This window comes from Miscanthus floridulus, chromosome 18, assembly GCF_019320115.1.
Source record: "Miscanthus floridulus cultivar M001 chromosome 18, ASM1932011v1, whole genome shotgun sequence".
Lineage (NCBI taxonomy): Eukaryota > Viridiplantae > Streptophyta > Magnoliopsida > Poales > Poaceae > Miscanthus > Miscanthus floridulus.
In genome coordinates, this window is record NC_089597.1 from 89,622,129 (window position 1) to 89,644,513 (window position 22,385).

At 46.2% G+C, this 22,385-nt stretch overlaps 2 protein-coding genes, 1 long non-coding RNA gene and 1 pseudogene across 3 annotated transcripts; 1 reads left to right on the forward strand and 3 right to left on the reverse strand.

Moving 5' to 3' along the window:
- Positions 1-3,016: 3,016 nt before the first annotated feature.
- Positions 3,017-5,855, forward strand: LOC136524150 (uncharacterized). The gene is made up of 4 exons (XM_066517612.1): positions 3,017-3,262; positions 3,748-3,915; positions 4,129-4,208; positions 4,388-5,855. Exons 1-4 carry the CDS (start codon positions 3,017-3,019, stop codon positions 5,853-5,855), a joined length of 1,962 nt encoding a protein of 653 aa, XP_066373709.1.
- Positions 5,856-10,194: 4,339 nt separating this feature from the next.
- LOC136521903 (putative protein phosphatase 2C 23) lies at positions 10,195-11,228 on the reverse strand (annotated as a pseudogene).
- A 1,654-nt stretch (positions 11,229-12,882) lies between these two features.
- Positions 12,883-14,265, reverse strand: LOC136521907 (uncharacterized). The gene is made up of 3 exons (XR_010775708.1): positions 13,708-14,265; positions 13,488-13,618; positions 12,883-13,131 (listed from the first exon to the last, which is right to left on the reverse strand). It is a non-coding gene; the product is annotated as an uncharacterized lncRNA (long non-coding RNA).
- Positions 14,266-14,706: 441 nt separating this feature from the next.
- Positions 14,707-15,868, reverse strand: LOC136524151 (uncharacterized). The gene is made up of 2 exons (XM_066517613.1): positions 15,436-15,868; positions 14,707-15,296 (listed from the first exon to the last, which is right to left on the reverse strand). The coding sequence occupies exons 1-2, from the start codon at positions 15,866-15,868 to the stop codon at positions 14,707-14,709; spliced, it is 1,023 nt and encodes a 340-aa protein (XP_066373710.1).
- Between the last annotated feature and the right edge of the window lie 6,517 nt (positions 15,869-22,385).

Here is a 22,385-nt window from a genome sequence, read left to right on the forward strand (position 1 = left end):
GAAATCATATGTTAATGAAGTTGACTTCTATCGATCTTAGGGCTATTCCTGAGCTACCTAGTGCTAAGTTTGACAAGTGTGTACCACACCTAATTCATTAGACTCACCTAGGTCAAGCTACTAGTCCACACCCCCCTTAATAGTATGGCTAAATGAAAAACAAAGTTCTAAATTACTCTAAGTGCCTCTCCAACACCAAACGACACTTAGAACTAGCCGTCCTTAACCTTGTCATCCATCCTTTAAAAACCGAAACGATTTCCATCGACGGGAGCATGACAACCATGATTGCCCAATCAATTTCCATTCCCACGACCTAACTCAAATTACCTCTGCAAAATATCTGTTAGTCATAGTAATCTCATGTCGTCATTAATCACCAAAACCCAACTAAGGGCATAGATGCTTTCACATGGCATGACAATCAAATTGCAAAACCTTTAGACAATTGATAACGTAGCAGATTTATCAGGTTGGTAATCAATCTGTAACAAATTTCTACAGGGCGATTATCTATGGCAGATTCAGCTTGGAAATCAGATTCATTCGTTAGAGCAATTCCATAGCAGTTTTATCTGAGCAAATAATGCATAATAGTTTTACCAGAGCAAATAACACATAGCAGTTTCATCAGATCAATCGAGAGGCAAATCATCCACATCAGATTCAACATAGCAATTTATCTATAGTAGAATCAACTGAACAATTAATACATAGCTGTATGATAAGATCAAATAAGAGCAATAGAGGCAAATCACTCGCCCTAAAGACCACGAATCTGTAGCCTTGAGCTTCTTCAGCCAGTGAAGAACACTCTCCTTGCTTTGACGACCGCCTCTCCGTGTCATTCAGGTAAGACTGGATCAAGGACAACTTGTCCTCAATGCTACCCAAATCTTCGTTGAAATTCAGCTGCAAAGCAATTTCCTTCATGGTGGCATTGACTAGCTTGCTGCAAACTGCCTTGAGCGCTACAGAGGCGAGAAACTCCCTAACTGCTACCATAGTTGGATGTGATGGGACGTAACCAATTAATATGCTGCACATGACAAAACCAAGTGTTGTCAAAGTAAGGGAAGAGATTTTGGTAATTGACATCCAATTCACAAGCCTCTCAAGCTTTCACACTCATATTACAATGATGGCATGTGAGGTTAAGTCATTGACATGTGGGTCAGGGTGTCAAATCTTGCAAGGCTGACGAATTGGATGTCAATTTTAGAAATTCTCGACGAGCTGCATGGCAAGGCCAGAGCAAGGCGGCAGGCGCCATGCATGAACCTTACCACACGAATAAGAGGAGAGGCGGTGAGTGATCTGGGCGTGCGTCTGTCTGTCTGTCAAGTTCGGCGAACCTGCAGCTGCAAGCGGCGCGGCAGAAGGCCAATCAAACAGGCAATCGTCTACTCCTCTTACTCTGTCCGCTCTCGGCTCTTCGATGTGGGCGTTGCATTGGGAATGCCTCAGTTGGACTTTGCTAACACCGGACGACAGTTGGAAGTATGGAACTTTGTAATGCTCCTGTCATTGATCTATTCGTGATATGTACTATACACCCGAGGAAAATCTTTTGTAGACCTTTGAAGCTTCCAAATGTGTTGGTAACTTACTATGTCGTATGCAACGAGGAGGGAGTACAAGAAATTCTCAACCGCCATTGAAATTCTTCAATCCTAGGGTTTCACACGGAATGAGGCCCAATTCTTATATCTTTGAAATTGCCTCCTCCACCTCCATATGCGACAGCGGAGCCCACAGTCAGATTATCTTCCATTCCAGTTCTTCCAATTTGTTCTTGTCTAATAATCCAGTTGGTGGTGCGACTATTTGCCGATATATTGGATTGACCGATGCAAGCATCAAATTAGAGCGCCAACCTCACAATAGCAGAGCAGCGACTGCCATTGGAGGTGCTGCCGCCATCGGATCCGCATCCGTCGTCCGGGCAGAGCTTGCGCTTCCCAGTTCCCACGGTCTGCTGCCATCGAAGAGGGAGGGGAATTTGGGGGGTCTCGCCTCTCGCGGAGAATTAGGATTGAGACTTGTGCCAAGAAAAGAGGAGACCTGCACTTGATGTGGGCCAAACTTTCATTGACTAAGCATCATGGGCCACATTTGTCCTCTTTCTTTTTCCTGAGAAAAAAGATGTGACAAGCTTCGTGGGCTTAACGGCAGCTGCAAAACTTAGGAGTAAATTTCACAAAACCTACAATTACATGTATCAAATAAGTACAGCTTCTAGATCCTATTTTTCAAGAGTAATAAGTACACCTTTTCCTGTTTCAAAAATCTACAGCGATGCATATGTATAATAACAAAAAATAACTACTCCCTCCATTTTGATATTGAAAGAAGTCTTACGTTCCAAGTTAAGCTTGTCTAACTTTGACTTTACACATTGTGACAAAAAAAACTACTCAGCTTCGCTTACAATTTTGGTTGTTCAGTAGAGAGAACAAGATATAACTTATACTTCAATTCTTCATATGATTACTTGGTTTCTAATATATTAACATAATGAATAGTATTTGAGCATAGCATGTCATATTAACTTGCTTTTTTTTTTCTTTGCAAACGTTAGAACAAATGCCTATTAAATCTTCCCTTGCATCCATCAAATATGTATGTTGGAATAAGTCCTCTGAGTACAATCATACTCACCAGCGACGGAGCCAGCGCCCGTGCTACCGGGGCTTCAGCCCCGGGCTACCGATCGAGGGAACGTGGAGCCCCTCCTCAGCCCCACCTTAATTTTTTTGCCTAATTATATGGATTAGGAAGGGCTAAAATCTTTTAGAAATGGAAAAATGGCTCTTTTAGTTATTGGGCCTTCATAGAGACAGAACATCACAACACAGGCCCAAATCCAATCGTGAAACAAACCCTATTGGGTACGGGGTACCATTGGCCGCTGCATCCCTCCCGTCCCGACTCCTCTTCGCTTGACATTCTAGCGGCGGCGGCGGCTTCCTCTTCCTTCGTCGCTGCATCTTCTGGCGGCTTCGCGCGGGGCGGGATGCAGGCGGCCACGGCGCTCGGCCCAGCGGCGCGGACGCACGGCGGCCAGGGCGCTCGCCGACCTTGCCCCAGCGGCGCGGGCGCGCTGCTGTTGGACAGCGGCGGGGAGCCGAGGAGGCTAGCCGCAGGCAAGGACGCGACTACGCAAGGTGGGCGGGCGGGCGCCGGTGGCCGCAGCGTGCAGCTCTGCGAAGCTCTGGAGTTTGGAGGCAGGCAGGCGAGCATCAGCCAAGCAACAGAGCAGGTAGGTGATTTCTTAAGGGTCATTTTTAACTGTAAAATTGAGTACGCAGTCCATGATGTGTGTTGAATGTTTGATTATGATAGATTTCAATTTTTTAGATTTTCAGTATGTCGAAAAGAACTTTGATGAACTACTATTCAAGTGCAAGTGGCAGTGGTAGTGGCTCAACTCCACATACTAATGAGAGCACAAGTCAACCAAAGAAACTGAGGGAAGAGTTTAGTCATTCAAACCTAATTGCTGACCCTGCACAACGCAAACCAATTGATTCTTATGATCCAGCAATTAGAGACCAATTAAAGAGAGCATATGCTTTGAGTGGTCCAACCCAACCTCATGAATTTAAATTTCCTTCTAAATGGGTGGTTGATCAATGGAGAACATTTCAAAAGTCTTGGTTTGATGAATTTGATTGGCTAGAGTATAGTGAGTCCAAGGATGCTGCTTTTTGCTTATATTGCTATCTTTTCTTTAATTCGGGAAAGCCTGAAAAATTTGGGAGTTCTGTCTTTGCACATCAAGGTTATATAAATTGGAAGAATGCTAAGGATACTTTTCAGAAGCACAGTGCTTCCAAGAATTATACAGAGGCTAGACTAAAGTGTGATGATTTTATGAACCAAAGGACTAGTGTGGGTCGAAGAATAGTTGAGGTAAGCATGGAGGAAGAAAAGTGATATGAGATTCGTCTAACATCATCTTTAGATGTTGCAAGATTTCTTATATATCAAGGGCAGCCTTTTCGTGGAGATGATGAGAGTTGTACTTCCCTCAACAAGGGTATGTTCAGAGAGATGGTTGATTGGTATAAAGATAAGGTAAATATAGTCAATGATGCATATGAAAAAGATTATAAAAATTGCCAGATGATATCTCCAGATATACAAAAGGATCTTGCAAAAGCTTGTGCAGAGGAAGTCACAGCTGTCAGTATGGATGAGATTAGGTAGAAAATTCTCAGTGCTTATTGATGAGTCCTAGGATGTATCAATAAAAGAGCAAATGGCAGTCATTCTAAGGTTAATACTCCACAATTGCAATTTTGGTCAGAGCTTATTTTGTGCATAGATTTTATTTCAATTATTTCTACAATTATACTAACATATAAAAAAATGTATTGTGCAGGTTTGTGAATGATAAAGGGCAAGTGGTGGAGAGATTTCTTGGACTTCAGCATGTTCAGAGTTGTACAGCTATTGCATTGAAAGAAGCTTTGGTTGATATGCTTTCAAGTCACAATTTGTCTATCTCTATGCTTCGTGGGCAAGGGTATGATGGAGCTTCTAATATGAGAGGTGAATTTAATGGGGTGCAGAAATTGATTCGTGATGAAAATCCTTATGTTTTCTATGTGCATTGTTTTGCCCATCAATTACAATTAGTGGTTGTTGTTGTTTTCACTTCTAGTGCAGACATTGCAGATTTCTTTAACTATGTTCTTTTAATAGTCAGCAATATAGGTGCATCTTGTATGAGAAAAGATGCCTTGCTTGCAAAGCATCAGGATGTGTTGCTAGAAAAGATTGAGAAGGGTGAGATTATGACTGGAAAAGGTTTAAATCAAGAAAGTAGCCTAGCTAGGCCAGGAGATACAAGATGGGGTTCACATCTTAAAACTTTGCTTCGCATTTTGGTGATGTGGGAGGCTATCATAGATGTGCTTGAGATAGTGAAAAAAGATTCTATTAAACCAAGAAATAATGGTGGAGCTTTAGGTTTAATTGAAAAAATGGAGAGCTTTGATTTTGTGTTCATCCTGTATTTGATGATACAATTGTTGAGCATGACAGATATTTTGTCACAAGCTTTGCAAAGGAAGGATCAAGACATAGTTGAAGCAATGCATTTGATCTCAGATGTGAAAGATAGCTTGCAGGATATGAGGGAAAATGGATGGGAGCCATTACTCAAAAGAGTGATAACATTCTGTAAAAAGAATGAGATTGAAGTGCCAGATATGGATAAACAAATAAATGTTAGAGGGACACCTAGAAAAAGGAAGCAAAAGGTAACAAATATGCATTACTATCATGTTGAGCTTTTTCTGGTCGCCATTGATGCCCTCTTGACTGAGATGAATCATCGGTTCAGTGAAACTAGTTCAGAATTATTAGTATGCATGGCTGCTTTTAATCCAAGGGACTACTTCTCTAATTTTGATGTGAAGAAACTTGTGAGGCTTGCTGAAATTTATGCCGATGATTTTGATATTGGTGAACTTGCTGTTTTGCCAAATCATCTTACACAATTTGTCAACCGTGCTAGAAGAACTCCAGACTTTCTTGGATGCACTGAGCTTGGAAAAGTTGTTGAAATTATGGTTAAGACTAAAATGCACACATCTTATAAATTGGTTTATCGTCTCATTGAGCTAATCTTGATACTACCAGTGGCAACAGCTTCAGTTGAGAGGATATTTTCAGCCTTGAACATTATAAAGACAGATTTGCGCAATAAAATGGGTGATGAATGGCTCAATGATTTGATGATATGTTATACTGAGAAGGAGATATTTAGAAAGATTGATAATGAAAAGATCAAAAAGCGGTTTCAAGAGATGAAAAAGCGACGTATGTTATTGCCTAAAAAATAGTGGTACGCTCTATTCTCTTCTAAATTTATAATTTGGAGGTCTATATATCAATATATGTATGACTAATCGATTATGTCTATTTTGTGTAGGTTGCTACTTCGGAGGAATAATGTGGGGGGGGGGGGGGGGGGGGATTTATTAGTTTCACAATTGGTCCTTTCGGTAGGGGGGGGGGGGAATTTATTAGTTTCACAATTGGTCCTTTCGGTATGAATGAACTTCATCTTTTTTTTCATGCTGTATTTTGTGAATTTCATCGTTGGTCGACGTTTTCAATATAATATTAATTCAAGCTATTATATATATGTCTATTGTGTGGGGCCATAGTAGAGATAAATCGCCGTAGACTTTTGTTCAGCCCGACCTAAATTTTTTTCTGGCTTCGTCGCTGCGTGTAATATCCTATATTGATATATTTTGAGTGGAAGCTCTTCAATATAAATATGCATATGTACCTATGTTGACTAGATGACGGAATAAAATTCATATCCCGGCTTCTGATGTGTCTATACTATACCTGTATTGCTTGTGAATCTGACACTTCCAATTTGAAAATTCGTATCCTAACTTATGATGTGTTTGAAGGACCGAAATGACGACTAGAGAGGGGTGAACGGAAAGCGATCAAAAATTTTTTTGTCAAAAAGAACTTGGCCTATATCCCGATTACAACCCCACACCGCCATACGTCTCTCTTCTAATCGTCAAGCTCACACATGCCAACTAGTGATGTGTCGACCATAGGAACGATCGAGTTTTTCAAAGCATCGAGGAAGCAAAGCAAGTGCTTCTCCACTACCATCGCTGTTGGTACAGAGATGGAGGAAAAACTGAATAGCAACTAGCTAGCTACTGTAACTTGCAATGAACAGATGAGTGGAGCAAGCAGAAATAGAAAGGTAGAGCCATGTCGACCTCCAAGGTGCTGCAGGAAACATACTGAGACATCCAGGACCTATTCAGTACGAATCAAGATGGGTAGGATATGGGCAGGGGCTCTGCCTTTTCATTTAGTATAGGATCGCTGAAATTTGGCTTATGCTGATGCTTATGCTAATTTGTTTTAAGAGAAAAATATTGTTCCTTCACTAAAAAGTACTGCTGAAGTAGTTCAAACGAAGTCTTTACATCTAAAAAAAAAGGAGAAAAAGACGAAAAGCCGAGTAAATAAATTAAAGAAATAGAAAGATAAATACAACCATCCACAGACCGTCTCCTCTCGTTCTAGATGGAGCGACTCAAGCCCTGTTTGCTTGAACTTGTCAGCAGTGTTTTTCTCTTACAACAAATAAGCGAATAGTACTTTTCAGACTGGCTTTTCAGCGAAGTGAACAGGGCCAAATGCCATCACGTATTGCTTCTAGTAGATGCCGCTGCACATTCCGCGCCTTGTTATCGAACACTTACGTGTCTCTCCTTTCATAAATTTCATGCTATGTATATTATGATTTGTGCGCGTTGTTTGTTCATCATGCCTTTCCTGTGTCCCTATTATATATGTTCAATCCTATCCACAATTCCTTGATTGCCTGTGTCCCTATTATGTTCAATCCTGTCCACAATTCCTTGACTGTTGTTGCATTTTGATCTTGCTTCAGTCCTTCCTCTTTTGACCAATTCTCCACATGCTGCCACACGCACTTGGAACAGGTGCAATTGGCCATCATATGCACGTGAGATTTTGTGAAATTTACTCCTGAGTTTTGCAGCTGCCGTTAAGCTCATGAAGCATGTCACACCTTTTTGTCTCAGGAAAAAGAAAGAGGACAAATGTGGCCCATGATGCTTAGTCAATGAAAGTTTGGCCCACATCAAGTGCAGGTCTCCTCTTTTCTTGGCCCAAGTCCCAATCCTAATTCTCCGCGAGAGGCGAGACCCACCAAATTCCCCTCCCTCTCCGATGGCAGCAGACGTGGGAACTAGGAAGCGCAAGCTCTGCCCGGACGACGGATGCGGATCCGATGGCCGCAGCGCCTCCAATGGCAGTCGCTACTCTGCTATTGCGAGGTTGGCGCTCTTTGGTGCTTGCATCGGTCAATCCAATATGTGGGCAAAGAGTCGCACGACCAACTGGATTTTTAGAGAAGAACAAATTGGAAGTACTGGAATGGAAGATAAGCTGACTGTGGGCTCCACTGTCGCATATGGAGGTGGAGGAGGCAATTTCAAAGATATGAGAATTGGGCCTCATTCCGTGTGAAACCCTAGGACTGAAGAATTTCAATGGTGGGTGAGAATTTCTTGTACTCCCTCCTCGGTGCATACGGCATAGTAAGTTACCAACAAGCTTCGAAGATCTACAAAAGATTTTCCTCGGGTGCTTGGAGAGAGAAGCAGCGGCGGCGCGAGCGGGCGTACGATCATAATAACACACCCAATGCGGGGTGCGGACTTTGCAAGGGAGCCAAAGCCATGAGAGAGCAAGCTGTTTGTAGCGTGTTTACTGTGCTCGACACGTAGGGCCCGCACGCATGGGAGGAGTTTGGAGTCAGACTCCATGTTTTGAATTTTATCCCAGAAAACTTTTATCTTTTCTCTCTTTATTTATTCTTTGTCATGTCAACTTATTTAATGTTTTTACGTGTTTGATTAAGTAGGAAACAGTTTAAGGGCGTATAGCATTAAGAGCGACCTGCCCAAAGGCCAACGCTAATACAGACACAAAGGAGGAAGTCAAGGCACCTCTACTACAACTGATACTGAATCCAGGGAGCCTTAGGCTGTCAGCATGAAACCTAAACATGAGACACGACTTTATTTGATGTCATGAAAATTCCATTAAGACTGGCTTTATCCATATTAAAACGAAGTTGTCTTGACGGTTGTTCACTGACAAAGAAAGATTGGACCTTCCCTGACAATACTATAATGGACAGGCCGGGAAAGTTTGAACCTTTCCTGACGGCGTCATACCGACAGGAAATATTATTGTTGATGGAGAAGAAAAAACGACATGGTAAATCTCTTTGATGGCAATTACCGTCAGGAAATGGTCCCTTACGGTTTTCCGTCAGACAGTTTTCCCTTACACCTGATCCTGACGGTTACCCTGACGGTTTTGATCACTTTCCGTGACATTCTGCCCGTTAGGGAAAAAATTGCCTAGGGTAGTGCGGAGCCTTAAGCTGCGCTTGAAACCTGAGACATGACTTATTTATTCATGTTTGGTAATTGCTCTAAGCGCTTGCCGCGCTTTGAGACATGGCTTATTTGATGTCATGAAACTTCCATTAAGATTGGCTTTATACACTAGTTTTTTTTCCTCTGATCAGACCTAGTATGCCATAGAAAAGAAAGCTAAGTGATACGGAGTTGCCATGAAACAAGCGATATGCAAGGAAGCAAACTGGCCACCGATTCCAGCCATGCGCTACCCCAAAATTCTTGGCGTGGGCTTCGTGAGCTGCAGCGTAAAGAGCTAAGCCAAAACGCTCTCTGCTGTTTAGGCACCACTCTAGCGTACGCCGAGCAGACCAAACTTAAGGATATAGGTGACGACCATCACTAACGATAATGACCAAACTTAAGGAACAGTGTTTTAGCACTACGTACTTTTTAGCGAAGGAATAATATTTTTCTCTCACAACAAATCAGCATCAGCATTAGTAGCAGACAAATTTCAGCGAAACGAACAAAGCCATATATAGCAGTGACGTGTTTCTTTATTAGGACTAGCAAACATGCCCGTGCGTTGCAACAGGTATGTACCAATTATTATACAGTTATCTGGATTATTTGCGACAAAGATTTATTCAATGATTGCGTGCTCTAATCCAATTCATCTTGGATCAAACTCAATGTCATGCCTAGAAACGAGTAGCTTGTTAATTCGCTCATGCTGAATTACTAACGCTGCATGTAATATGAACAGTGCCATTAGTTCAGAACGTGTAGAGGACGCCTTTTCTTCCTTTTCATTGAAGACCAAATCGTAGCATGTTGCAATTGTTAAACGTTTGCAAAGTACTTGGAGGGTACAGTACAGTCTTGTAAGATAAGTAGCCATGTGCATGGTGCACTAACAGAAGCCATACATGTGCCTGGCCTGGGGCCTCGATCATATCAGCATGGGGAGCCGGCGCCGGAGGAGCCGGCTGAGAGGCTCCTGTCGAGGTAGAAGGCCCGCAGCCTGGAGCTCCGATCCTGCTGCTGGTGGTGCTGGCAAAGTGCGACAGCACGGAGAGGCCCCGCTTGGAGGAGAGGAGAAGACCGCAGGGCAGTCCGCGGCTGCCGTCGCGGCCACTGCTGCCTCCGCGCAGCCACCGCTGCTGCATGCCTCCGTGGCTTCCGTCGCAGGTCGCAGCCAGCTGCAGCACGAGCTCCGCGACCAGCGCGGGAAGCCGGAAGCAGGAGCACCAACCGCAGCAGGCGCAGGCGGGCAGCGACCGGCCGGGCGGCGCCTAAGAGGTCAACGCGGACTCGCCAATCCGGACGTATAGACGCGGGACTCGGAGAGAGCGATCGGCCGGGTCATGGACTCCCGACGGGACTACTGGAGGTTGCGCATTCGCTTGGAGCTTGTTTGATTTGACCTCTCGTAAGTGACGCCGGCGATGATGTCCAGCATGTTCTTGGGCGAGAAGCCTAACTTTGTGCCTATCTGCACGGCGAGCTCCAGCTGCTCCTCGAGAATGTTGATGAACATGCCGTCCGTCCCGACCACCACGACGTCCCCAGCCCTCACCACGAACTGCCCCGCCTTGGCATCCGTGACGGCTGCTTCCGCCCTTGGTGCTGAGCTGAAACGGGGGTCCTTGGATGGAGCCTGGAGCAGAAGAGACGTTGTTTCCGCCGGGCGGCAGTGAAGGAGGAGCGAAGCTTCTTTAGCGTAGTGCGGGACAAGTGCAGCAGCGGCGGGCGACAGGAACACGATCTTGCTTTCACGGAGCACGACGAAAGCGATGTCGCCGATCTACGGCCACTCCAAAGCGTTGCCGGCGAGCGACACGATCACGGCCGTCGACGCCCCGAGCACACCGGACGCGGCCGTCTCGCCGTAGGCCCGCTCCAGCAGTGCGCATGGACAGACGCGCGTCCATGCCGGACTCCGCGTACGCGCCAACGCAGTTCGCCACGCCGAGGACGCCGGCCTTGGTGTTCCCGAAGTGCGCGTCGTGGTTGTGCAACGGCACATAGTATGACGCCCAGTCAATCCTCGGCGCTGCAGGCGCCGCAGCGTCGGGTTCCGTGGGGCCACTGTCTCTGGCACCGGCACCATCCTCCGTTGCCGGCGGCTGCAACAGGGAGGCGGTGAAGTCGGCGACCTCATCGTCCTCGCCGGGAGATGGCGAGTCCCAACGCGACGCGGAGTACGACATGGACGCGGGTGTCAATGTCTCCAAGGTTTTGGTGGATCTGCCCTAGCTTCTCCATCTTCGTTGCCATGGTCCGTCGCCTTGGTAGTCAGTCGTGGGTGGCGCGTATCCCGGCGTGCGAGCGTCCTTAGCCGGCGCCTCCTGCTTGCCTAGATCGCTTCCTCTTCTAATTCGGAATTTATAATCCAAATACCAATCCACCTTCCAGATGTACTGACGTCGGACTCGGAGATGGAGATCGACGGGGTGATGGACTCATGGAAGATTGGGAGGCTTCTTTGCTCGAGCCCACATGCCTATGAGGATCGAAATTCTTGTGATTTAATTTAATATCAAAGTATGATTTACCTAATTTCAATTTTTATCTTTTTTTTCTGCTTCTGAATTAGGATTTCTATTCAGCTTACTCGGGATCGAACAGACCGATTTGGATTAGGATTCATAAAAGACCAAACATATATATGTTAATATATAACATGAAACAGTAAGGACGTGGCAGTTTTCATATCCACGGAATTAGTTAAGGAGATCTATATCGGTCTAGACGTGAGCTATTTTAACTCGTATGAGCACGGGTTATATATTCAAGTCTGGGCGGAAGAAACTCTCCATTGTCCGGTAGTTAGAGAGAGATGGAAAAAAAAAAATAGATGGACGAAAAAAGGCTGAAATTTTACCTCTTTATTATTAGGTATAGAAGAGAAAGGTGGGACAGCTTGTCAACTTGACACCTTCAGCCTGTCCGCTTGTTCGTATCTGGCTTATAAGCCATGGCTTATCAGCCAATGAACAATATTTTTTCTCACATCAAACCAATCAACAGTACTTTCAGTCATGACTTATAAGCCAAACCAGCCCAAATCAGCCCAAACGAAGAGGGCATTGCTTTTTAATATTTATGCCGCAAGTTGCTTTTATATTTGTGCCGCGTAGACCAACTGACCAAGTCTATTGTCAGAACTCAGAAGGGGAGCTGAATATGTTTAAGAAACAACTTGAAGATGGAGACAATGGGCGTGTCTGTTTCCACTTAAAACCTGGTTTTTTATTTATACTACTTAAAACCTGATTTGAGGTAAGAAAAATCGAGAATCTCACTTAGGCGTCTTGATTATGGGCAGCAACGGCGGTAGGAATTGGCTCATCCGTTGTCCCCGTGCGTTTTCTGAACCGCGGCTCCACCCTTGCGTTTCCACAGCCGCGAGAAATTTTCCTTTCCTGGCCCTCCTCTCCGATCCCCCACTTCCTCCGCCGTGCAGAGGCACGTATGGGAGCCCTACCGCCAGTCTCCCGCATGGCCGCATGGCCCTCGAGTCCCTCGCCACGCTCGACCCCGCCATATATATGGACAACCGCCGTGGCCGTGGACGGCGCATGTCGCACCACGCTATACGCCCATACCCAGCGAGATTTGCAACTCCCAAAACAATTCGCTTAGAAAGAACTATGTTGGCCGCAGCCCACAGCGGCAAAAGTGTGTTCGAGGATGGCCTGTGGCTGTGTTTTACTACAGCCAGGGCAGAAAGGCGAACTGTAAAAGCTCGTGCATTCATGCGTATTGTATTTCCAACTCCAATGGGTGAACTACAGCAGATCTTTCGAGTTTTGTTTACTGATAGACACAGAGCTCTGTGTTCTTATATTTATGAAGTTGCACTAATGGCTAAACAGTGGTTTCTATTAGTGACCATCATTCCATCAATCATCACGGTTAAAGAAAATAGTCAAGTGAACATCAATCAGAATAGAGGCGAAGCAACAAAGCAGAGCAGTAACTCCTTAGCGTATATAAACGCGGCGTTCAACTTAAACATAGCAAAGCACGTTGCCCTTGTATTCGCCTTCGATTCTTCGCTATCTCCGTTGTTGTCCGTTGGTTGATTCTACATGGATACCATATGTTGAGAGGAGGCTAGCACGATGCAGAGATCAGCCGTCAGCGCGCGGTCCCTTCTCTGACGCTGGAGAAGATTGGCACACAAGGGAAACATATGTAGTATTAAACACAGCCACACAGGATGAGAGAGCTGGTGAGAGAACAGAGTAACTATGGCACCAACGTTGTTGCTACTTGAACAGAGCAGGTTAAATCTATGCTACGAATTCATCAACATCAACGATGACAATATGAACATTTTATAGACACATGTACCAGCACAATCATTAAACATAAAAGCACAGGAGGGTCAAAAACTCAAAAATTGATGACTGGACGCATACCGACCTATGCTTCTAACTCATGAACAACGAGGTACAACAGTACAAGAGGAGGACATAGAAAAGGGAGCTTATGATATTTAATAAAAAAAAGATTTACCTCTTGTCAACTGAACATTTCAGCTCACCGTGGACGACAGGGAGAAAGAAGTGGCAAACTGGCCCTCGTCGCAGCCCACTTGGAGAAACTGAGCAGGAACAAAGCCCTCGGCCTTCTTCTGACTCAAGGCCCTGAAGAGTGGGAAAGCTGGTCTCGGTCACATATTCACATGGAGCAGTGCTCCACGTTCAGAAAAGGGAGGAAATGGGAAACCTCTTACCGGACTCGAATGTCCAAGCATTCGTGGACTCTAACGACGGTAGCGGAGAGGTCTCTGAATGTATAATTCGTAGTTTGCCCATATTTTTTGGCTCTATCCTCACATCTACCCCTAGATCTCGAAGTTTTTCCAGCTTCTCCTTATCCTTTCCAGATTTGCATCCTTTCACAAGTAACGTTCCACATTTTGACAGTGTCAAGGACTGCAAACTGGTGAGCTGTTGTATGCATGCAGGTATAGCTACTATATTGTAGGCATCCACCTTGAGCTCCCGGAGGGAGGTAATCTCGCCCAACCACCTTGGCAGCATTGTAATACTCTCACAGTTCAATATCTGTAGTTTCTGGAGGGATGTCCATCCCCGAATGCTCTCTGGCAAAGGTAAATAGTCAGAGCAACCGTCTATAGTCAGTTCACCAATTTCAAATTGTCTAAGACCATCCCATGATAAGGATGAAAACCCTCTGCTAAACAACCTGATCTCCATTTTGGATAATGACGTAGGGATGGATGGTCCCATGATTCGATGAAAAGATGGACACAGGTGGTGTTGGCCTGGTTGAACTTCCTTGCCTGATAAGATTTTTTTTTTTTTTGAAACAATGGCAGGAGCTCTGCATTTCAATTAAGACGAAAAAAGTTTATATACAAGCAAATGTAACCAAGCGTGGTGCCAAACACCGCGAAAGGTTAGCCCACCCACGCAACGCGGTAGAGTACACACTACCATGAGTCATCGTTGCCGAGCGTGGCTGCAAAGCAGCCAGCAGCTCCGACCTCCCATGACAAAACACCGACGACCCATCCTAAGATGACAAACCAACGGGCCCGAAGCAGGAGGCTGCAACAGGTCATCATCACCGAGCACAACGGCTCCGCGAAGAGCAGCACCGACTTCCTGCCCTGATCCCACGCCTCGCCCGCGGCGATTGCCGAGCCGCCAAAGCTGAAACCCAGCCGTCGGAGAAGGAGGGTTCGACCCGCGTCATCGTTTCCGAGCTACATCCCCTGATGCAGCAGCTCCGACTTCCCGATGCAGAACTCGCCGTCTCGCGTCAACCGGGCGCCGAAAAGGCAGAGGACAACCGCCGAAGGAGACATCATGGCCGAGACGAATTTCCACAGCGACGCCTTCAGGAAGGGTACGACGCAGATAGCGCCGCCGTCGCTTGTCCAAAAATGGACCGGGTTTCCACCCGTGGAAGACATTGCTGGGGGCACAAGAACACAACGCCCCCAACAAGGAAAACGGCGCCCACAGGCGTCGCCGTCGCCAAGGCTTTCGCCCGAGGTGCCCCTAGCACAAACGTCGAGCCAAGATGCCGTACCGTAGCCTGTCGCCACCGTCGTCGTCACCGCCATCCCGCAGAAGCCCCTCCAGAGGGGCATCGACACGCCGGCTGCCCGCACAGCTGCGTCGGCCGCCACCCCCTCCGACCGGGCAACATGCAGCGGTGGACTTACCCTGCCACGCGTGTCACCCTGTCGCACGCCGAAGCCGTCGCCAGCACAAGCACCCGCCGTCGACGCTGCCGACCTCCGCCAGCCACCGACGGCCACGTGCCCCACCTCGGGCGCCGCCCCCTGCCCTGGGGGCACCGGATCTGGCCATCAAGGCGGCAGACCCAGTGACCCTGGCAGGCGCCGCCACCTCCACGCCAAGGCCGAGGAGGAAAGGGGGAAGCGGAGGAGGAAGAAAGGGCCCCCGCCACCGCCCAGCGCCTGCACGGGCACTGGCCCACGCCGCAGCCGCAGCAGGCGGCCCCGCCGAGCCCCACGCGGCTCGCGCGAGGGCACGCCCCGCCGCCCCTCCACTGCGCACGCCGCCACCAAGCGCGAGGAAGAGGAAGTACCCGGCCCTGGGCGACGCAGCCGCCACCACGGGCGCCGAACCCGCGGAACAACGGCGTCTTGGAGGAGCCGCCGCCACCGCCGCCAAGCGCGCGCCCAGGCGCGACCCGCCGGAGATCCGCGCGAATCCGGCCGACGGACCGTCGGATCCGGACGCCGAAGCGAGGAGGCTGGCCGCTGGAGACGCCGGCGCCACCCCCTGCCCCAACGACCACACCGAGCCCCAGGACGCGAGCCCGTCCCCGACCGTCGCAGCCACCACCGCGAAGAAGAGCCTCGCCACCACCCTCACGGCAAGCTGCACGGCCATGCCGGCGGCCTGCTCCGGCGACGGCGCGGCTGGAGAGAGGGAGGGAAGGGAGAGAAGCGGCTAGGGTTCGGGTCGCCTCCTGTGTCGCCTGCGTGGGGGCGACGCGGGGGCTAGGGTGAAAATTGCCTGATAAGATGTACCTAGCACTTCTTGGGATTGAGGGTTCGAACCTCAAGTAAGAACAACAGCATAACTCCAGATCTTCAAGACTTGGAAACAAATTTTCATCGCTGCCCTGCCCCTCCACCTCCATGGATATTTGCAACTCCACGTTGTTTAATTCTGACATGACAATTCTTTTGAGTTTCTTAAGTGGTCCAGTGCACGAGATGCGAACCGTGCACGAGATGCGAACCGATCAATCTATCCTCTAAATGTGCAGCTCTTCAAGACTCTGTGCCTGATCCAAATGAAGATGCTTAATGTGCACATCGCAGAGCTCCAGCTTCACAAGGTTTGTGAGTGAAGGCATCAGCTGCAGATGCTCAGTTATCACACAGCAGATCTCCAGTTTCACAAGGTTTGTAAGTGACATCAAGCGAAGGAAAGTATTGTACTTCAAGCGGACTTCTTCTCCGTTCGAGCGGACGACTTCTCCGTTCCTATACCAAACAGGATCAAGCGCCATTTGAAGATCGTCGATATGTAGTTCGACTATATTAGAACCACTTCTCCGGAAGGAAAGAACAGGCAACTGCATTTTCAAGGGACACGAGGAACAGTGGTTAGCCATGATGCAACCATGTAAGGACAAAGCAGCCTGGAGCGAAATTAATTTATGTAGTCTAACAAAATGTAAAGCCCTATCTATCGATAATGTGTTAATGCATACTCCGTCGTTCTAAATTATAAATCGCTTTGATTTTTTTTTGGTACGTAGGATTTGCTATGCTTTAGACATAACGTATATATAAATGTATAGCAAAATGTATGTACTAAAGAAATCAAAACGACTTATAATTTGGAACGGTAGGAGTACAAAGAAATATTATTATCACCTCATTGAGCTACTGTGCGTATAGATATAAATATTTGCGAACAATGGTCATCATCAATCAACTACAAAAATTACGGGAGAACATCTCCTCCACCCACCACTAGTAGAGAACAGACCTTTGATCCTCGGCCAAAATGGGCTCTAGTCCTGGAATTTTTTGCCCCCGGGACTAGAAATACCTTTAGTCCCGGTTGGTGGCTCCAACCGGGACTAAAGGTTCCTGCCCAACGGCTACTGCGCCAGACAGAGGTGGCAGGGACCTTTAGTCCCGGTTGGAGCCACCAACCGGGACTAAAGGTATACTTTTACTCCCGGTTGGTGGCTCCAACCGGGAGTAAAGGTCTACTCCCGGGCCGTGGCTGCGCCCGGGGTTGGAAAGTTACCTTTAGTCCCGATTGGATCTATCAACCGGGACTAAATGTTCTCCCTTTATAAATCGGCCGTCTCCTCCTTCCTCCCCGAGCCCGAGCTCAGCACATTTTGAAGCTCACTGCAGTAGTGTTCTTGCTTCCTCCCTCCCTCCATTGTTCCTCCATCCATTCTTCGATTCCTCCGTCGATTCTTCAGTTGTAAAGGTTACCAATCTCATACTCTCATTTTTTACCATTTTCTTATACCATTTTATTCACTATATATATTTATGGTTCTTTATTGTGGTTTTTTTTCATTTGTAAGCAATTTGAGCTCAAAATCACTTTAAGCTTGCATATTTACATGAAAGAAGGTTAAAGTATATATAAATATAAAGTTAGAAAATAGTTAGAAAATTATAGCAAATCCTTACTAGTTGAACTTGCGGACCGTGTTCAGGTCGGCGAGGATGTTCTCTGCCGAGCGGTAACGGACGTCAAGGAGGAGCTTTGATTCTACGAGGGAGAGCGATAACGGTCGTGGAAGACCGTGTTCCCTTCCTCGTAGAATCAGAGCTCTTCCTTGACCAAGTACGGTGCCGTCCGGTGGAGAAATCCTCGCCGAGCTGATCACGTAAGCAAGGTCAACTAGTACGGATGGTTATTTATTCACATGTCCCGATATCGTCGTAGTAGTCTGTCAATCACCGTACCTAAACGTAGTATATATAAATAAAAACTTAGAAAATAGTTAGAAAATTATAGAAAATCCGTACTAGTTGAACTTGCGGACCGTGTTCAGCTAGGCAAGCATGTTCTCTGTCGAGCGGTAACGGACATCAAGGAGGAGCTTTGATTCTACGAGGGAGAGCGACAACGGTCGTGGGAGACCGTGTTCCCTTCCTTATAGAATCGGAGCTCTTCCTTGACCAAGTACGGTGCTGTCCGGTGGAGAAATGCTCGCCGAGATGATCACGTAAGCAAGGTCAACTAGTACGGATGGTTATTTATTCACACGTCCCGATATCGTCGTAGTAGTCTGTTATGTGTGTACATTCCCATTCTTCTGTTAATTTGCGGAAATATCATATGAATTACTTACCTGCCGCAGTAAAAGACGAGAACACAATGACCATTAAAAATATCATTGTTTAGAGATCTAGATAATTTTATAGTTTGTTAATTTTATTTGTTTATAAAAGAAGAAATTTATAGTGTATTAAAAAATGAGTATAGAGAGTAGATGGCAACTGCTTCCGGGTCCTCGGCCTCTCATGGGTTTCCAAAGCGACTTAGGCCGGGCCTTCCTCTCATTCCATGCGGCAAGTGTCGTGATGAGATGAAGATTGTGATGGAGTACCGAGTGAAGAAGGAGGGTCCCAACAAGGATCGTATCTTCTACAAGTGTCCGGATCGCAATGTGAGTTATTTTATCGTATTTAATGATTATGGTTAGTTTATACCTATTTTCATGATGGTTGTGATTAAAGTTCTAGTTTTTTGTTTTAATTTCAGTGGGATGGCAGTGGACGATGTTCAGGCTTCTACTGGGAGGAAGAGTATGTTGAACTCGTGCAAAAATATCTTGCACAACAGGCAGATACGGCGGCTAATGAGGCAGTGATCCAGTCGAAGAAGCCCAAAGATGTTGCACAATCGGGGGATCTGTCTGTTTTAGTTGAGATTGGTCGCGAAATCCTTGTGCTCCTGAAATGTATTTTAGCTTTAGTTCTTTTAGTGGTAGTTGGGATTGTCTACATTGTAGCGATGCTTTCATAAATTTGTATCTTTTGTGGTGGCACGCATGTTGTATAAATAATTAATTATGATCTAGGTTTTAATATGATATTTATGTCATGTAATGCAGATGAGCCGTCATTGGATGTATAATGCTGATCGCCGCTCACAAGAGTTCATTGACGGCGTGCATTCTTTATTACGTGCGGCCGAGACAAACAAACGCGACGGTTTCATGTGCTGCCCATGTGCCATATGTAAGAATACGGTGGAATATCCTTGCTCAAGGACTCTTCATTCACACTTGTTCAAGTCGGGTTTCATGCCAAACTATATTTGTTGGACAAAGCACGGAGAAACCGGTGTTGTAATGGAAGAAGATGAAGAAGAACAATGGGACGACAATGATATTATTCCTGATGGTGCGTGCTTCAATGATACTGCAATGGGAGAAGCTGAAGAAGAGGTAGCCGCAGAAGATGAGCCGGCTGATGATCTTTGTCAGGTCATTCGTGATGCACAAAGAGAATGTGAAAGTGAAAAGGAGAAGATCAAGTTCGAGCGGATGCTAGAAGATCACAAGAAATTGTTGTACCCAACTTGTGATGCAGGGCAGAAAAAGTTGGGAACCACACTAGAATTGCTGCAATGGAAGGCAAAGAATGGTGTATCTGACAAGGGATTTGGAGAGTTACTAAAAATCCAAAAGAAGATGCTTCCGAAGTACAATGAATTGCCCGCCACTACCTACGAAGCAAAACAAGTTGTCTGTCCTATGGGCCTAGAAATAGAGAAGATACATGCATGTCCTAATGACTGCATCCTATACCGTGGCAAAGAGTACGAGAAATTGGATGCATGCCCGGTATGCCATGCGTCGCGGTATAAGATCAGGCGAGATGACCCTGGTGATGTTGAGGGCGAACGTCCACGTAAGAAAATCCCTGCCAAGGTTATGTGGTATGCTCCTATAATACCACGCTTGAAACGTCTGTTCAGAAACAAAGAACATGCAAAATTGTTACGATGGCACAAAGAAGACCGTAAGGTAGACAATATGTTGAGACACCCTGCTGATGGGTCCCAGTGGAGAGCAATCGATAGAGAATTCCCGGAGTTTGCAAATGACGCAAGAAACTTAAGGTTTGCTTTAAGTACAGATGGTATCAATCCTTTTGGAGAGCAGAACAGTAGTCATAGCACTTGGCCTGTTACTCTAAGTATCTACAACATTCCTCCTTGGTTATGCATGAAGCGGAAGTTCATTATGATGCCTGTGCTCATCCAAGGCCCGAAGCAACCTGGCAATGACATCGATGTGTACCTGAGACCACTTATTGATGAACTTCTCATTTTGTGGAATAAAGAAGGTGTACGTGTGTGGGATGAGTACAAACAGGAACACTTTGATCTGCGAGCATTGTTGTTCGTAATAATCAATGATTGGCCTGCTCTAAGTAATCTTTCAGGACAGTCAAACAAGGGATATAATGCATGCACACACTGCTTCGGTGATATTAGAGGTGTATTCTTGAAAAAATGTCGAAAGGTCGTGTACCTTGGCCATCGTCGATTTCTTCCTGCAAATCACCCCGTAAGAAAGAAAGGTAAGCATTTTAAAGGGAAAGCAGACCACCTGACCAAGCCTCGCAACCGAACCGGTGAGGATGTACTCGATATGGTCAACGATGTGAAAGTCGTCTTTGGAAAAGGACACGGAAGCCAACCTATTCCGAAAGACGCTAACGGTCACGCACCCATGTGGAAGAAAAAGTCCATATTTTGGGACCTACCCTATTGGCAAGTCCTGGAGGTCCGTAGCTCGATCGACGTGATGCACCTGACGAAGAATCTTTGTGTGAACCTGCTAGGCTTTATGGGTGTGTATGGAAAGCCTAAGGACACATTTGAAGCACGACAGGACCTGCGTTGTTTGAGAGAAAGAGACAACCTGCATCCAGAGAAGACAGATGATGGACGCCATTACTTACGTCCTGCTAGCTACACTCTAAGCAAAGAGGAGAAGGAAATCATGTTTGAATGCTTAAACAACATCAAGGTACCATCTGGATTCTCCTCGAATATAAAGGGTATTATAAATGTGACAGAGAAGAAATTCTGTAACTTAAAGTCCCATGACTGTCACGTTCTCATGACGCAATTACTTCCAGTTGCATTAAGAGGAATTCTACCTCCAAATGTACGTCTAGCCACCGTAAAGCTATGTGCATTCCTCAATGCAATTTCTCAGAAGGCAATTGATCCAACTGATCTAGCTAAACTACAGAATGATGTGGTTCAATGTCTCGTCAGCTTTGAGTTAGTGTTCCCTCCTTCCTTCTTTGATATTATGACACACCTCCTAGTTCACCTAGTCAAGGAGATTTTCACTCTCGGTCCTGTGTTCCTACACAATATGTTCCCCTTAGAGAGATTCATGGGAGTCCTAAAGAAATATGTTCACAACCGTGCTCGCCCAGAAGGAAGCATCGCCAAGGGCTATGGAACAGAAGAGGTCATTGAGTTCTGTGTTGACTTTATTCCCGACCTTGACTCGATTGGTGTTCCTGAATCGAGACATGAGGGGAGACTAAGCGGAAAGGGGACACTAGGGAGGAAAACATATATTGGTACGGATGATGATTATTTCAATAAAGCGCACTACACAGTTCTACAGAACTCCTCTTTGGTAGATCCGTATATTGAGACACACAAGGATCTCTTACGATCCGAGTTTCCAGGCAAGACTGAAGCTTGGATTACGCATAAGCACATGGAAACTTTCGGCGGTTGGTTGCGAAAAAAATGTCAAGGTGATGAGAGCATCCATGAGCAACTGTATTTATTGGCTATGCAACCATCATGGCATATCGTCACATACAAAGGGTACGAGATAAATGGGAACATATTCTACACAGTAGCCCAAGATAAAAGGAGTACCAACCAAAACAGTGGTGTCCGCATAGATGCCACAGACCCGAATGGGAATAAGCAGACATATTATGGACGCATAGATGAAATATGGGAACTAGAATATGCACCTACTTTGAAGATCCCATTGTTCAAGTGCCAATGGGTCAAGGTGACCGGAGGCGGAGTAACAGTAGACAACGAGTATGGAATGACAACAGTAGACCTTAGTAATATTGGGTACAAAGACGAACCATTCGTCCTTGCCAAGGATGTGAATCAGGTGTTCTATGTCAATGATATGTCTACCAAACCAAAAAGAGGGAAAAACGATAATGACTCAACCAAAGAGCCAAAGCGCCACATAGTTCTTTCAGGGAAAAGAGTCATCGTGGGAATTGAGGACAAGTCGGACATGTCAGAAGAATATGAAAAGGATGACCGAATTCCGCCCTTCAAAGTGAACAAAGACCCTAGCATCTTGGTAAATGATGAGGACACTCCATGGTTACGAAGCGATCAT

Excerpts from the sequence above, each read along its gene's own strand:
- LOC136524150 (XM_066517612.1), top strand. The coding sequence starts at position 3,017 with ATGCAGGCGGCCACGGCGCTCGGCCCAGCGGCGCGGACGCACGGCGGC. Across the intron at positions 3,263-3,747 it reads TCAGCCAAGCAACAGAGCAG|CCTGAAAAATTTGGGAGTTC; the intron begins GTAGGTGATTTC and ends AATTCGGGAAAG. Across the intron at positions 4,209-4,387 it reads GTCAGTATGGATGAGATTAG|GTTTGTGAATGATAAAGGGC; the intron begins GTAGAAAATTCT and ends TGTATTGTGCAG.
- LOC136524151 (XM_066517613.1), bottom strand. The coding sequence starts at position 15,868 with ATGGCCGTGCAGCTTGCCGTGAGGGTGGTGGCGAGGCTCTTCTTCGCG. Across the intron at positions 15,297-15,435 it reads TGCGGCGTGGGCCAGTGCCC|GGCAGGGGGCGGCGCCCGAG; the intron begins GTGCAGGCGCTG and ends CGGTGCCCCCAG.